Source organism: Acomys minous, assembly GCF_964271855.1.
Source record: "Acomys minous genome assembly, chromosome: 1".
In the NCBI taxonomy this organism is placed as follows: Eukaryota; Metazoa; Chordata; class Mammalia; order Rodentia; family Muridae; genus Acomys; species Acomys minous.
In genome coordinates, this window is record NC_140483.1 from 105746152 (window position 1) to 105763218 (window position 17067).

The following is a 17067-nucleotide window of genomic DNA, read 5'->3' on the forward strand; positions in this document are numbered from 1 at the left end:
AAATCAGTAGCTGCACTACCAAATAAAAGCATAAACCCAGTTCTGTATACCCGTAAATAGGATCGGTTATGGGTTTTTATTTGATTCTAAAGGCTTGTTATCTTTCTATTCACATTGTTTTAAATATTTTTATGGCTTACAAATACTCTTGATATATTAATAGGCACCTCACCTATACTTATTAAAATTTGTTTTGTTTTTGTCTTTTTGAGACAGGGTTTCACTGTGTAGCCTTGGCTGTCCTGGACTCACTTTATAGACGAACTGACAGCGATCTGTCTGCCTCTGCCTCCCTGAGTGCTGGGATTACACGCATGTGCCATCATGCCCAGCTTAACAGAAATATTCTTAAGTTTATTTGTTTCCATTTACTTTTAAAGTAACTATGGAGGCTGCTCTTGCAAAGGACACAGGTTTGGTTTCCACCCCTCGGTGGCGTAAAATCACCTGTAACTCTGATTCCAGGAAATACAACCCCCCTCTTCTCACTTCTGCAGGTACCAGGCATGTGTGTACTGCACGTACATATATGACGGCAAACCACTTAAACAGATTTTTAAAAATCTAAATAAGCCGGGCGTGGTGGCACGCACCTGTGATCCCAGCACTCAGGAGGCAGAGGCAAGCAGATCTCTGTGAGTTCGAGGCCAGCCTGGTCTACAAAGAGAGTCCAGGACAGCCAGGGCTACACAGAGAAGTCTGTCTCAAAAAACTGAGAAAATAATTCTTTTAAGTTTTTATATAAATACTATTAGAGTAAAATTTTATTGCCTATAAAAATTTAATAACGTTGACAAATGCAATATAGTAAATGAAACCTCAAAAAAAATCAGTTTTATTTTTTACTTGTTAGCATAGGAAATTGAAATAGCTATGTTTTTACTAAAATTACTATGTCTACATAATCTTGGATTTTTATCTTTTTTATACATCTTCATGTATCTCGAATTTGTTGTAATCATTTTTTTATTTATAAAAACAAGAAAATATGTTATTAAATATGTACTTCTGAATAAGAAATGTGACCTAATAATGGGGGATATTTTTCTGGGGTCAATTTTCCATGAGCAACCCCTGGAAAAAATGGAATTTGCCACTGTGTGGCAGCACGTCTTGTCCATGGATGACAGAATTCTTTACTTATCAACAGTCCCCCAACCTGAGAACTCATACATGTTGTCTTAAGGTTCATACCTTCTGTTCCTGACTAGAGTTTTATACACTCCTGGCCACACTGATGATCACATGGCTTTACTCCTGGAAGAGGAAAACGCCATCTTTTCTGGGGATTGCATCCTAGGAGAAGGGACAACGGTCTTTGAAGACCTCTCTGATTATATGAACTCACTAAAAGACTTACTAAAAATCAAAGCTGACATTATATATCCAGGTGAGTGATGCCTTTTAACTTAGCGAGCCATTCTTTTCCCATGACAAGGAATGTTCACGTGGCTTACCTCTGAGTTGAATACATAGAGAGACAATTTGAAGGTTTGTATCAGCATATATTAAGTGTTTGAGTCCGAGGTTCCACGATGGCCTTTTCATCCATGTATTATATAGCGTACCTCGATTGTATTTACCTGCATCGCCCTCTTTTACAACCCCTGCCACTGTCCTTCTGAAACTTTTATTTCTTTCAAGGATTTTATTTTTAATGACGTGTGTCTGCGTGTGGGTTTGTGCATGTTGGTGCAGTGCCCATGGAGGTCAGAAGAGGCTGTCAGATCCCCTGGAGCTGGAGTTGCGGGGGGTTGTGAGCTTCCTGACTGGGGTACAGGGAAGTGGACTCAGGTCTTCTGTAGCAGTAGTCCATGTGCTTAGCCTGTCAGCCGTCTCTCTCTCCAACCCCGTCATTGCTTTTCTTTCGTTCTTTCTTTTTTAATCTAGAGTCAGCATAGGAGTGAAACATGTGATACTTGATTTTCTGAGGCTGACAAGATGATCCATCCAGCAAATAGCATGATTTCACTCTTTATGGGATATTCTGTTATATATAAATACTTTTTCATTTCCTTTCATCCATTGACAAGTACCTATGCTGATTCTAGAACTTTCTGTTGTAATTAGTGCCAGGATAACGTGGACATTTAGGTGTGTCTTGGTTTCTTTGGGTATGTACCCAACAGTGGTACAGCTAGACCATGTGGTAGTACTATTGGAAAGTTGGTTTCTTTTTACAGTAGTGAGGGCGAAACCCAGGGCCTTGTACATGATAAGCAAATACACCTCCTCTGAGCTACTCCATTTTTCATTTTATGAGAAACCACCCTGTTGACTCTGTGTTGACTGCACTACTGTGCATCTTCATCGGCAGTGTTTAAAGGTTCTCTTTCCCCCACAGCCTAACCAGCATTTCTTGTTGCGGCTTTTCTGGAAGATAGCTCTTCTGACTGGGGTGACGTCAACTCTTGGTGTAATCTGGGTTGGCATTTCTCTGGTGGCTGATGGTATTAAATGTTCTTTTTCCTGTATGTATCAAGTCTTTGTACTTCTTTTGAAAACTGTTTCATTGGAGGCAGTTTTGGGTATGATGGTGTGTCTGGAACCCTGGAACTGAAGACAGGAAGATGATGATAAATCCAAGGCCAGCGGTACAAGCAATGTAATGAGATCCTGTCTCTACTCATTTTCCCACTTACTGACTGATTGTTCTTTTAGTCCTTGGTTAAAAGAAAGAAAGAAAGAATTACTCAAGCACTGTATTGAATTAGAGAGGAAAGAGTGGACATCTTGTCTGTTTCTTGGATTTACAGGAATGCTCTGTTTTTCTCCCGTTTGTGCGTCAGCCACTAAGCTTGGCAGGCGCAGCCTTTGTTACGTTCCCATCTGTCTCTCCCAGCCTACCTTCTTCAAGGCTATTATCATGAAGGGATGCTGAACTGTTTCAACGTCTTCTCCTGGTGAGATGGGCATTTGATTTTTGTCTTTGATCCTATTTGTGTACTGTACTGTGTTTGTTTACTTGTATATTTTGAGCCATCTCTTGAATTAGGTCAGTTTGATCATGGTAATATGATCTTCTTTGTGTTACTGAATTCAGTTTGGTGGGTTTCGTGTTGTTTGAGGATCTGTGTTCAGTATGGACATTGCCTTAGTTGCCTTTGCTGTTGGACCATTGTCCAGCAACCTCAGGAGCAAGGTAGCTGGATTCATTCGTGTCCTGGGTCCTTTTCTGCCTTGTGGAACAGCTGGAGGATCATTGGTCCTACTATTCTTAAAGAGGCAGTGCTCTCCAGTCAATTCTTATAGTCCTGGGCTTTTCCTTGTTGAGGACCCACATGCTACTTCAATCCTGTTTCCCACTGCACATGCTTGCTTGCTTGTTTCTGTCCTCTCCTTTCTGATCTTACTGAGTCATATATGGCTAGAAATTCACCCATTTCTTTTTGCTGTTCCAGTGTGATAGACTAAATTTGCAGAATATTGTGCTGGGAAGTTCAGTAGTCTCCTGCAGTATTTCCTTCTTTATGTTGTATTTTGTTTAACTCTTTTCTCCTTTTAGTTAGTTTGGCTAAGAGTTTGAGAATATTATCCTTTTTTAAAAAGCAGTTTTGTTGTTGATATTTTGTATTCTTTCCATCTCTATTTCATAGTCATTACTTTATTCCATGAACTGTTAACATTTCTATTTACTTTGCCCCTAGTGGAACCAACAACTTTATTTTTTCTCCCACAGCTTATATATCCCAGCAGAATCTTTCAAGCAGTACAGAACAATTACAATGAGTTTATGTAAGAAAACTATGTTCCCCAATACCCTCACATGATCAAATTTTTATGTATTATAGGTGAGAAATGAAATATGAAAAAAATTATTCCCAAGAACCCCCATACACTTCAATTAAGCAACTTGTTACAGATTAACAAAATGTAAGCAAACAAAGTCATTTTTTCAGCCAGCCTTTCTTTACTGGCAGGCTGCAAATTGTGGTTACAAAGAAAGAATCGATTATCTTAAAAAAGAAATCTTATAAAAATTTTAAAAGAATCACAAATCTAAACTTCTTTATAAAAAAAATCAACCATTGTTACTTTAAATCTACTCATTAACAGTTTTTATTAAATCATATCAGGAACCTGAAGGCCAAATGGGCACAAGAATTAATTACCTTGAAGGCTAGCTTCAGTGAGAGTCACTTGAGTCAGTGCAAACTAGGGTGTTGTTCTTGCTCGCCAACTTCAACAAGTTCCTAACTATTTAAAAAATGTACTTTTCTGAACTTTAAAATGCTCCTCAAGATTTTCTACATCAGAGACACTGACAAAAAACATCTTAACCTAACTTTCTAAAACTATTTAAAGCATATCAGCAATTCTATAAAGTCATTAATTCATGTACGCAATATTATTTTATGAAAGTTCATCTTCATATTGATTTGCAGAAACATTGCCTGAATGAGTGGCCTGTCACCCAGGAAGCAATCCCACCAGACTATAGACAGTGAGGGTCTCCCCATGCCCCATCACACCATGCCAGAAAACAGGAATATAGCAGTGACAAACATGAGAAGGCACGGAAGCAATGCAGAGATGAATCCCTTGCACCACAAGGTACAGCCATCACAGCCATGCACGATGGTGTGCTGTCTCCAGGAAGCTCCCCTGCCTACTGCAGCTCCTCCTGCATGGCATCTGCCACTAGCTTTGCACTTTGATCATCTTTCTGCATCCGCTAAGGCATCATTGAACGTACTGAACTCCCCTGTGGCCTCTTTAACTGTTTTTGGTAACTATTCTGTAATACACACATACACACACAACTGACACACACAGATGCGATCTGAGAGTTCATATTAGTATGCTGATGCAAAAAATACTATTTCTATTTACTAATCTTGGGTTTCTCTTATTCCTATTTTAAGATATCGAGGTGCTTAATTTGTGCACACACATGCACATAGCGCACATGTGGAAGTCTGAGGACAACTTGGAGGAGTTGGATCTCTCCTTCCACCGTGTAGGCTCTAGGGATGAAACTCAGCTTATCAGGCTTAGTGACAGTGCCTATACTCACTGAGCCATCTCTCCCCAGCTCCTCTCCGGCTTTTTTAATGCAGAGCTTTCATAGCTGTTGGGTGACTTCACCCGAGGAGATTGATTTAGCTCATGCTTGCAATGGGGAGTCTTCAGAGGATAACTTCTCTGAGTGCATACTAGAGCTGGTCCAAGGTTGCTCAGTCGGCTTCCCAGGCCTCCGGGTCCTGCTGACATGTCTGCTCTTATTCTGGTAGATTTCCCTTTGTGACTGGACGTGCCCTGTGCAGCTTCCGTGCTCTGTAGTGGTTCTGTGCTCTGGGTGTGTATGGCTGTAATATGACATGGAAAGGCTGTTTTCTGGTCATGCTTTGGGGATTCTAAATGCTTCCTGTACTTGAACGCTCTGCTGTAACGTTACTGAATGTGATCTATTTGTCCTTTTTCAGTAACTTAGTTTCTTTTTCAACGCTACACATCCCTAGGTTTGATCACTTCATCTACCACTGAGGTCTTAGGTGTTGTGGCCATGGTGGCTTGCTTTGGTTTTTCAGTCTCATCGGTATTTGAATGTAATATTGTCTTTGTCTCCAACCCATGATTTGCTAGCACTGGGGCTTCCTTCACATTAGAGCTTCCCGTCTTATGTCCAGGATCCACTGCCAGAACCGAGTTTTATGGCCTTTGGAGCTAGGCAGCTTCTCACTTGCTCCAGAAGTCTCCCTAGTTTTTGTACTCAAGGATGGCAAGTTTCCAAGCCAAGGTGCACACACACATGTGTCAGCATTCCTCAGTGGACACCAAAACCTGAGGGAAGTCAGCAGTGTGGCCACTGGTATCAGGGCCTCCAGACGCTGCCACGTACTTAAGCACCATGCAGGGAGAAGGAAGGCATCGGGGGAACTTCCTGGTCTCTCATACCAGTTTAGAGCTGTCAGTCCTGCCCTGACACATGAACAGAAACAGCTTCTGAGGCCAAGCCGTTATTGTTCGAGGCCCACAGCTTTCCATGAGCAATGTGGTGAGTTCCTGACCCCACAGAGTAGGGCCACCCATCACCACAACCCCACAGCACAGCCTCTTCCTGTTCCCTGAACTTCTAGGCAACTCCACATTTAACATACCCCCCTTTCTTGCGGACTACTTTTGTACAGACAGACACGGTATCAGCCTGTCCCCCAGCTTGCTAACTTGTAATTACTGTTTGACTTCAGGTCCCCAGCATAGCTCAATCTCAAGCAATGTGCCCCTCTGGAGAGCGCCCCAGGCTGTAGCACCCCTAGGTGTGGGAGCAGAGTAACAGGTCCCTGCTTTGCCCCTGGCTGCCACACAGAAGTCTCAGTCACACCAGCTCCCCACGCTGGATTTAAGGCCCTCTAAAATTGTGGGTCTCTCCCACAGCTGGGACTGCCAGTCTGTTGACATCGGGACTGCCTCCCTTCCCTGTGGTTGCAATGGCAGCTTCTCCCTTCAGGAGCAGGGGAGGAACCGCAGATTGTTTCAGGGCCACATCTGTATCGCCTGTGCTGCTCTGTGCTTCTTAGATGCCCCCTTCCTCTTTCTTGGCTCTCCGTGTTCTTCCCTCGCTTTCCCCTTGGTGCAGTTTGCTCTTTTTTACCCAGACTCTTCTCACCCATGACCTTAGAGGGAGCGTGCAGTGCCACCCACCCTACCCCTTTAGTTACACGTTTGGTTCTTTTTTTTTTTAACACATTTTTTATTGAAAAATAAAATAATTCATATTACATCTCATTTGCTATCCCATCCCATGCATCCTCCCATTCCTCCCTCCCCCCCGCTTTCACCCCATTCCCCTTCCCTATGACTGTGACTGAGGGGGACCTCCTCCCCCTGAATATGATGCTAGGGTATCAGGTCTCTTCTTGGTAGCCTGCTATCCTTCCTCCGAGTGCCATCGGGCCTCCCCATCAAGGGGACATGGCCAAATATGGGGCACCAGAGATACACATTTGGTTCTTTCCTGGCTGAGAGCCATGTCCATAACACTTTCTGTAAGATGCTCTCTTCAACATCCACACTGCTGTTGACTAAACTATTGAAACAAAACAAGCTTACGTGGGAACAGGGAAATGCCTCGGTCACTGTTCTTTCTTTTCAACTGACTTCTCTGGCAAACCGCATTTTGGCTGGGAAACCCTGGGTTTCTCTGAACTTTAACTCACAGTGTTGATATGTCAGGTTTCCATAGCAACTATAAAATGGTGCGTATCCAGTCTTCGGAAGAAGGAACCTGTTATGTGTAGATGTCACTGCACTGTTTACAATATGAATGTCCTCTCTGTCATAGAAGCTACGGAAGAGTCCCAGAAGGGAAAGGGGAATTGGTTAATCTTCTGTCTTGCTCCTAACAAAACAGCCATGGGACGATCCTGCATTCTCCCCTGCGTTCTCGGTGCTCAGGGACTAGTCAGTGCCCCATAAGGCTGGGTTTGTGTATTACCAGGACGTGGGCAGAGTCGGCTCAAGGAGCAGCTGCTGGGGCACTCCTAAACTGGACCAGGGAGAGGCTGCCTACAAAGGTTCTGAGAGTGTTTGCATCTGGAGCTCCTTGTGTATTATTAGCAAGGAAGTTGTTTTTATGTAAATGATGCTCTGTCACCATAGTTACCATATAGTAAAGACTGCATCCCTGCAGGTATCATGAAATGGCCTTTATAGCTCTGTGCTTACAGAAGCCCTGAGAAGTAGGTGCTGCAGAATCAGCTCAGAGAGGCTCACAGTTTTCCTCCCAGAGCTAAGAAAGATCAGCCTGTTATGAACCAGAGTGCAGTGCTCGTCACGTGACACCAGGTTAGCCTGCCTCTGAATGTTTTGTTCTCGAAGATTTAAAATATCTCTTCTGTGGACGCCTGTACCATGCGGCACTGCTTAAAGAGCAGACGGATTTCAATGTAACTGCATCTGGGTTGTCACAAGGTCTGAGTTGCTACATTTGCTCTAAGACTTTTGTTCTACTGCGGGTCTTAGCCTGCATTTATATTCTCCCATTTCAGTCTTTTTTGTTAGTAAGCTTATTGCAGCCGTTAAGAGGGCCTAGTGGGAACCTTAACTCCACCTCTTCTTAGCTATATAGCTGTAGTCAGGTTACATCCCTTCCCTGTGGATAGAATAGTACCAACCTCACAGGATCTGTGTAAGCACAGAGTACTTCAAGTGCGTGCCGCAATGCTGAGCCCCAGTGAGCCCTTTACATATTACCTACCGCTATTGTGGGTACTGTTTTACTACATGTATTACTGCTAAAATCAATCTTATATTCTAAAGTGCATAATAGCATTATGTATGTTTATTTGATATAATTTGCTAAAGGTTTTTGGCATTATACACAAATTTTCGTTGTTGCCATTAAAGTTGTATTTTCCCCAAGCTATCTGTAATGTAGTACATATTTATTAGCATATATGAATTATATATAATAATCAGTCTTATGACATTCTCATAGGTTTATATAATATTTTGGGGGGGGTTTGAGAGAGGGCTCAGTGGTTAAACGTGCTTGCTCTTTGAGATAACAGGCATTCAGTTCCCATGTCTGGTGGCTCCCAAGTACCTGGAACAGCAGCTCCAGAACAACCAATGCCCTCTTCTGTCTCCATGGGGACCCATGTATTTAGTCACAGCCATACAGAGGCGCATAAATTATAGGATAAATCTTTAAAAATTATATTTTGATCATTTTACCTCCTACTGGAGTTCTTGTGCCCTCTCATTCCCACTGACCCCTTTTCTCTTTCCCAATGCCCTTCCTCTCCTTCTGCTTTTATGTCTTCCCATGGTGACAGTTTAATTAGGGTTGCTTCCAGGAGCCTGGCCATAGGGTATTTGCAGGAGGAGCATTGGCAGGTCACCAATAGCTACACTATTGAGCAACTGCCAGCTGACAACAGCTCCTCAGGGGGAGGCTGGGGATCTCGTGGGCCGTCCTCCCATCACAGCATGTTGACAAGCCACTTCCAAAGTCCTGTGTGCAGTCTTTAAACCTGAGCTTTCCAAGCAATGGATCCCTATGTATGTAGTATGCTTTTCAGGACAGTGTATGAATTATTTTTAAATAGAGTGAATTAGCTTTGTACTTAGTGGGCCTTAGTGAATTAGCTTTGTACCTAATGGTCTTTATTTGGTCACAATAAATTGTATAATTCTCTTAATTCAGGACATGGCCCGGTAATCTATAATGCTGAAGCTAAAATTCTGGAATATATTTCTCACAGAAATAACCGAGAAGAGCAAATTATTACATTATTCCGTGATAACTTTGAGAAATCATTTACAGTAACTGAACTTGTGAGAGCGATTTACAAGGTAACGTTCTTTCATCGTATCTGTTCATGGCCACTACGTGTAGGCTATGTGACGTGTAGGCTATGTGGGGAACGTAATATGTCACAGCAGACAACTACTGTTTGGATTATGTAGGTCCTGCTAATTGTCTAGGCTTGAGACTCGCAGTTTAAGTTAAAAAAAGAAAAGTGCCAAAAACAAAAACAGCCATCCCAAGCCACTTTAAACCTTCCTTACTTGCCCCAGCAGGAGAAAGAGCTCAGGATAGTTTTGTAATAGCACATGTTATTTTAGCCATCTTAGTCATCTGGTGTCCACCTCAGTAAGTGACAAAATAAAGCAATTCCTGAGGGCACTAGCAGTGGGAAGCTGTAGCCTAGTAATGGAAAACTATGCATCAAAAATATGTATAGAATACTTACAGGAGAGAGCCGCAGACCTCAGTGTGTGGGCTCTGGACACATTCCTGTAGCACACATGGCTCAATTAATGTCACTCCATGTTTTAGTACGTTTCATATCTGTTGTGCAGATATGTGTGTAGGATTTTGGCAGATTGTTTAGGTTTTAGAAGTCCCGCTATGGTGCAAACAGTCGCACACGCATAGTCTCAGCACCCAGGAAGCAGGAACTGTGAGTGAGAGGCTACCCTGCAGTGACCTGGAGACATAACAATTAGTAAAGACACTTAAAGCACCTCAGCCTTGCACCAGGCTGCTAAGCCGAGTGTGAGATCCCACACCTATAATGCAAGAATTCGGGAGGCTGAGTGAGTTTGAGGCTAGCCTTGGAGACAGGGAATAGCCAGATTGAACTGTCTCCAAAGGAGAGAGTGAGCCAGTGGTACAACCCTTTGTAAACAGCAGTGTTTCTTTGCAAATATCTGTGTTTTGTTTTATTTTGTTCTGAGATAGAGTTTCTTTGTGTAACAGCCCTGGCTGTCCTGGACGAGGCTGGCCGAGAACTCACAGAAATCCACCTGCCTCTGCCTCCTAGAGTGCTGGAATCACAGGTGCGCACCAATATGCCTAGCCAAATACCTGTGGTTTAAGTCTACAGCAAGAAGACTATGGATGCTAAGTGACATGGGATAAATACAGAAAAAGCAGTTCTTTGAAGCAAGCTGGGCATTGTGGCACACATCTTTAATCCCAGTCCTCGGGAGGCAGAGGCAAGCAGATCCATGTGAGTTCGAGGCCAGCCTGGTCTACAAAGTGAGTTCAGGACAGCCAAGGCTACACAGAGAAACCCTGTCTCGAAAAAAAAAAAAAAAGGAGAGAAACAAGCCAGTTAACTTCATGTACAATGAGACAAACAAATCCACCAAATTTTGACTGAAATAATTTGATAATCTTGGCAAGATATTTTCAGGAAGCTGAGACAGAGAGTGTTCTGGTTTCAATCCATTGCTGTGATAAATCCCTGACCAGAAGCCACCTGTACAGAGAAGGACTTATTTGGTGTATACTTGCAGGTCACCGTCCTTCATTGAGGTAAATCAAGGCAGGAACTCAGCAGGGGACCCACAGAGAAACTGCTTGAACCAGCTTTCTTATTTTATATAACCCAGGGCCCACCTGCCTAGGGACTGTGCCATCCACAGTAGGCTGGACCCTTGTAGGCCAGTTACTAATCAAGACAGTCCCCCACAGACATGCCTCCGGGACAGGCTGATTTAGGCAATTCCTCAGCTGAGGCTGTCCTGTCACTTGTCTGTAGGCTGTGTACAGTGACAAAGCTAACTAGGACTCAGAGGTAGTGAATGTAATGAAAGAAATTGGCATCAGAACTATAATCCTTATTTAAATAATAAAATGAGCTTTCTCTTTTATTCAGATGACATGTCAATATTACATTATTATTTTAGCAAGAGTAAAGGAAAACCGTGAGTCACAGATACAAAGATATTATTATAATACCTAAAAAAAAAAGCATAAAGCCATTCAAAAGTATTCAGAAACTAAGAAGAAATTTTATATTTACTCAGTCCTTCATTTATAAATATTAATGAGTTTCTATTGTGTGGCAGTATGCATTAACACTAGGAATTCAGGAGTGAACAAAATAAGACACTGCTATTATTTGGTGGCATTTAATTATTTTATCTATAGAAATATAAAAGAATATTATTCTAAAGCAAGACCATTTGCAAAGTAGAAATTGTTTAAGTTGGAAGTATATTTTTTATTCACTTTTGCTTTTTTGAGGCAGGGTCTCATTATGACAGGCTGGCTTTAAACTCATAATGTAGCCAGGGATGACCTTGAATGTCTGACCATCCTGCCTCCACCTCCTGAGTGCTGAGACTACATGTGTGCCACTTACCCAGTCCATGTGGGGGTAGGATGGGACCTGGGCTTTGTGTATGGCAGGAAAGCTGTCAACTGATCTATACCCCTGACTTTGGTTAGTGCTAAAGTATGCTCAGGTTAAATTTTCTATTGTGTTTGTGTGTCTTGTTTTAAAGATTCCAAACAGTTAAGTGTTCTTTAGAAATGAGACTCCTTTTTATCCCTCTTTTCCTTTCAGAATGTTCCAGAGAGTTTACTTAAGATGGCAGAGCATAATCTCTTGCTTCATTTGAAAAAACTAGAGAAAGATGGCAAAATATGTATGTATACTTCAGAATTATAATGCATTTCCCACTAGCATTTAAATGTTTTTGCAGGTACTTAAGTTTTGTTTTCATTCCAACAGCACGCATCTGCGGTCTCCCTTAAATATCACATTCAGTGGAGAGATATAAACACTAGGAAATAGGGTCCAACTCCTCCATGGTGACCCTCAGAGTTGTGCATCGGGAGGACAGTATTCTAGATGCCAAGATCAGGAAGACTGACGCGTGGTACCCTTGACAGCAGGCACAGCTTCTAAGTGCCAGCGAAAACAGTGACGTCAGGGACAATTAAGTATAAGTTCTGTAATTATTTCCTGATGGTGGACTAAGTTGTCAAATCAGGCATTTTTTTATAAAAGTTTAATCCTTAAAAATCAAGAAGTTCACCAAAGCTTCAATTTTATGTAGCTGCTTCGGCCATATGTTCACATACAGGAAGAAACTCACTTTATAGTCATCAACAAAATTCCTGTAAGGAATGGGCACTTTTTCTTACTACAGAAAAATTTGAACTCCAGTATATATACTTACCCTCTTGGTTTTTTTCTTACAGTTTACATCACAAGTCCTGACAAGAAATGGAAAGCTGTCCTTTAGTTTCTGATCAGAAGTGTCTGGTTTTACTTTTACAGAATGGTAGGTGCTTTTAGCTATAGATTATTTATAAAGAATATTGAATATAGGACTTTATACCTTTGTAAGCTATGTAAATTACATAGTATATCTTTAGGACAGGTTACTGCTCTAACTTTCAGCTTGGAAAATTTTACCAACTATTCAGAATCTAGCACTTTATCAACTCCCTGTGGATTAAGTAAAATGGTCACTTAAGAATAATAAACTTTGGGGGCTGGAGAGATGGCTCAGAGGTTAAGAAGCACTGGCTGCTTTTCCAAACGTCCTGAGTTCAATTCCCAGCAACTACATGGTGACTTACAACCACCTATAATAACTGGACACTAGCCCAAGGGGCATGTCCCATGAAAGTTTCACTTACCAGGAAAGTGGGATAGAGGTGAGGACATCCTATTGGGACTCTAGGTGAGAGAAGCATGGGAGAATGGGGAAGCCTCCAGAGGGTCCTAGAAACCTACAAGAAGAACACTATGACGGGCAGATCTGGGCCCAGGGGTTCTGTTCAAACTATGGCACCAACCAAGGACAATGCATGCAGTGAGCATCAAACCCCTACCCAGATCTAGCCAATGGACAGGACATTCTTCACAGTTAAGTGGAGAATGGGAACTGACTTTCACATGAACTCTGGTGCCCCATATTTGGCCATGTCTCCTTGATGAGGAGGCCTGGTGGCACTCAGAGGAAGGATAGCAGGCTACCAAGAAGAGACTTGATACCCTATGAGCATATACAGGGGGACGAAGTCCCTCTCAGTCACAGTCATAGGGGAGGGGAATAGGGTGAAAGCGGGAGGGAGGGAGGAATGGGAGGATACAAGGGATGGGATAACAGTTGAGATGTAATATGATTGAATTAATAAAAAAAACTGTAATAACAAATAAATCCAAAAAAGAACTGATAAATTTTGCATAGTTCAAGCCAGTTAGTACTTTAAATGCTATGTGATTAATAATAATTTTTAAATATTTTATACATATGGGCATTTTGCCTACATGAGTGTCTGTGTGCTCCATACATGCAATGTACATGGAGGCAGGAGGGGCACTGGATCCCCTGGAAGCTGGACTTACAGGCATGAGTCAGCATGGGGATGCTTGAAAGAAACCTCTGAACTGCTGAGCCATCTCTCCAGCGCCTGAAGAATTATCTTTGTAACCCATTAGTATAACCAACACGCTTTGCAGGTTTACATTTTAGTACAGAAATAGTCATCAGTTTATATATGAATTTTATGCTGGAAAGTGTCTTCTTTTAATTGCAAGTTTGCAAGATAGGCTTTTAAAGTATATAAATAACATTCTTAAATAATGGTTAGCTTAGTAGTATTGTGTGGTAGTTTCCTCTGAATTGAAATATTCAAACCTTGAGGGAGGCTCCTAAGACTCAGGAAGTAAATAAAACTTATAGGGCTCAGGAAATAAATAACTCACAAGTCTCAGAAAGTTCCTGGGACTTAAATGATTCACCAGGTCCAGGTTATCTCAGCAATACTGATTACTGGGGAGAAGAGACTTTCTCACCTCTTGAGCTACCTACAAGTGATATAGGGGAGCAACAGGGTTGTGGCTTTCATGAGTCATCAACCCTGCTGGAGTAGGGTTTTCAATAATGCATTTTTATGCTACCATAACACATTTTCTCTTGTTCCATAGAAACATGTCATATACCCAGGAGTGTACTATACTACAAAATAACTATAAACTGAACAATTAAAAGCCAGTGACCCAATTCACAGAAGGACGATGAACTTTTCTCCAAAGACGATATCTAACTGAAAAGATGTTAAAGATCACTAAGCAACACAAATACAAATCAAAACCACAGGAAACGTCTTCCTATCCATTTGGATAGCTGCTGTTTCCTAAAAAGATGAGAACAGCTGCTGACGTATAAAGAAAGTGGAATCGTTTGTTTGTTTGTTTGTTTGTTTGTTTTGAGACAGGGTTTCTCTGTGTGGCCTTGACTGTCCTAAACTCACTTTGTAGACCAGGCCAGCCTTGAACTCACAGGGATTAAAAGGCATGTGCCACCACGCCCCGCTAAGAAAGTGGAACCTTTATATACAATTGATAGTGTGGTAAAATCGTATGGCCTCTGAAAAATATGTGGCCCTCCTCAAAAAAATAAAACAGAATTACAGTATGATTGAGCAATTCTTCTTCTGAAAATCAGTCCAAAAAAAAAAAAAACTGATGTAAGCAGGTATCTGTGAGGCTGATAGGAAAACGTCTTAAAAACAAAGGAAAATCTGACATGTTGCGTCACGCATGAATTCCAAAGACATATGTTAAGTGAAATAAGACACCAAAGTCAAATACTGTATGATTCCACTTACAGTGGAATTAGTAGAGCACCTAAGTTCGTAGAGCCAGAGAGTGTCAAGTTGTGAACGCAGTGATTTGGAAAAAGGGGGATGGAAATTATCAAGGTTCAGTAGGGGACGACAGTGCGAAGAGTTGCGGGCATGAATGCTGGTGCTGACCACTAAACACTAACCGTGTAGACGGAGTTAATGCCAAGTGATGTCTCTCGAATGATCAGTAGGAACCAAGTCCTCACTAATACCACCACCAAAAATAAAGAATGAGGTCACACATAATCAAATTTAGACAGAGGGTGTAATTTATTGGTCTGTCAAGAATTAGCTTCCCTCTTAGCTTGCTTCTCTTCTTTCCCAGACTGTTGACTGCAAACACCATTCAAAGCAAAAAGCCGAAGGGTCAGTGTTGGTTTGCCTCCATCTCTCATGGCCAACCCTTACCCCACTCTGCCTCCTGAATTCATCACTCTCACCCAGTCCTAGCACTACCCACCCATCGTCCTTCTCACCCAGCACTAGCACTACCCACCCATCGTCCTTCTCACCCAGTCCTAGCACTACCCACCCATCGTCCTTCTCACCCAGTCCTAGCACTACCCACCCATCGTCCTTCTCACCCAGCACTAGCACTACCCACCCATCGTCCTTCTCACCCAGCACTAGCACTACCCACCCATCGTCCTTCTCACCCAGTCCCAGCACTACCCACCCATCGTCCTTCTCATCCAGTCCCAGCACTACCCACCCATCGTCCTTCTCACCCAGCACTAGCACTACCCACCCATCATCCTTCTCACCCAGTCCCAGCACTACCCACCCATCATCCTTCTCACCCAGCACTAGCACTACCCACCCATCGTCCTTCTCACCCAGTCCCAGCACTACCCACCCATCATCCTTCTCACCCAGCACTAGCACTACCCACCCATCGTCCTTCTCACCCAGTCCCAGCACTACCCACCCATCGTCCTTCTCACCCAGTCCTAGCACTACCCACCCATCGTCCTTCTCACCCAGTCCTAGCACTACCCACCCATCGTCCTTCTCACCCAGTCCTAGCACTACCCACCCATCGTCCTTCTCACCCAGTCCTAGCACTACCCACCCATCGTCCTTCTCACCCAGTCCCAGCACTACCCACCCATCGTCCTTCTCACCCAGTCCTAGCACTACCCACCCATCGTCCTTCTCACCCAGTCCTAGCACTACCCACCCATCGTCCTTCTCACCCAGCACTAGCACTACCCACCCATCGTCCTTCTCACCCAGTCCTAGCACTACCCACCCATCGTCCTTCTCACCCAGCACTAGCACTACCCACCCATCGTCCTTCTCACCCAGCACTAGCACTACCCACCCATCATCCTTCTCACCCAGCACTAGCACTACCCACCCATCATCCTTCTCACCCAGCACTAGCACTACCCACCCATCGTCCTTCTCACCCAGCACTAGCACTACCCACCCATCGTCCTTCTCACCCAGTCCCAGCACTACCCACCCATCGTCCTTCTCACCCAGCACTAGCACTACCCACCCATCATCCTTCTCACCCAGCACTAGCACTACCCACCCATCGTCCTTCTCACCCAGTCCTAGCACTACCCACCCATTGTCCTTCTCACCCAGTCCCAGCACTACCCACCCATGGTCCTTCTCACCCAGTCCCAGCACTACCCACCCATCGTCCTTCTCACCCAGCACTAGCACTACCCACCCATCGTCCTTCTCACCCAGTCCCAGCACTACCCACCCATCGTCCTTCTCACCCAGCACTAGCACTACCCACCCATCATCCTTCTCACCCAGCACTAGCACTACCCACCCATCGTCCTTCTCACCCAGTCCTAGCACTACCCACCCATCGTCCTTCTCACCCAGTCCCAGCACTACCCACCCATCGTCCTTCTCACCCAGTCCTAGCACTACCCACCCATCATCCTTCTCACCCAGCACTAGCACTACCCACCCATCGTCCTTCTCACCCAGTCCTAGCACTACCCACCCATCGTCCTTCTCACCAGTCCCAGCACTACCCACCCATCGTCCTTCTCACCCAGCACTAGCACTACCCACCCATCGTCCTTCTCACCCAGTCCCAGCACTACCCACCCATCGTCCTTCTCACCCAGCACTAGCACTACCCACCCATCGTCCTTCTCACCAGTCCTAGCACTACCCACCCATCGTCCTTCTCACCAGTCCCAGCACTA

General features: G+C 43.6%; 1 protein-coding gene across 1 annotated transcript in view; it reads left to right on the plus strand.

Moving 5' to 3' along the window:
• LACTB2 (lactamase beta 2) overlaps nucleotides 1-14676 on the plus strand; it is a 32178-nt gene extending 17502 nt beyond the window's left edge. The window contains exons 4-8 of the mRNA XM_084777415.1: nucleotides 1212-1390; nucleotides 9152-9300; nucleotides 11808-11889; nucleotides 12449-12531; nucleotides 14187-14676. Coding sequence (XP_084633541.1) covers nucleotides 1212-1390; nucleotides 9152-9300; nucleotides 11808-11889; nucleotides 12449-12492 — 454 coding nt within the window. The 3' untranslated portion in view covers nucleotides 12493-12531; nucleotides 14187-14676. The remainder of the gene's footprint in view (nucleotides 1-1211; nucleotides 1391-9151; nucleotides 9301-11807; nucleotides 11890-12448; nucleotides 12532-14186) is intronic.
• The last annotated feature ends 2391 nt before the right edge of the window (nucleotides 14677-17067 follow it).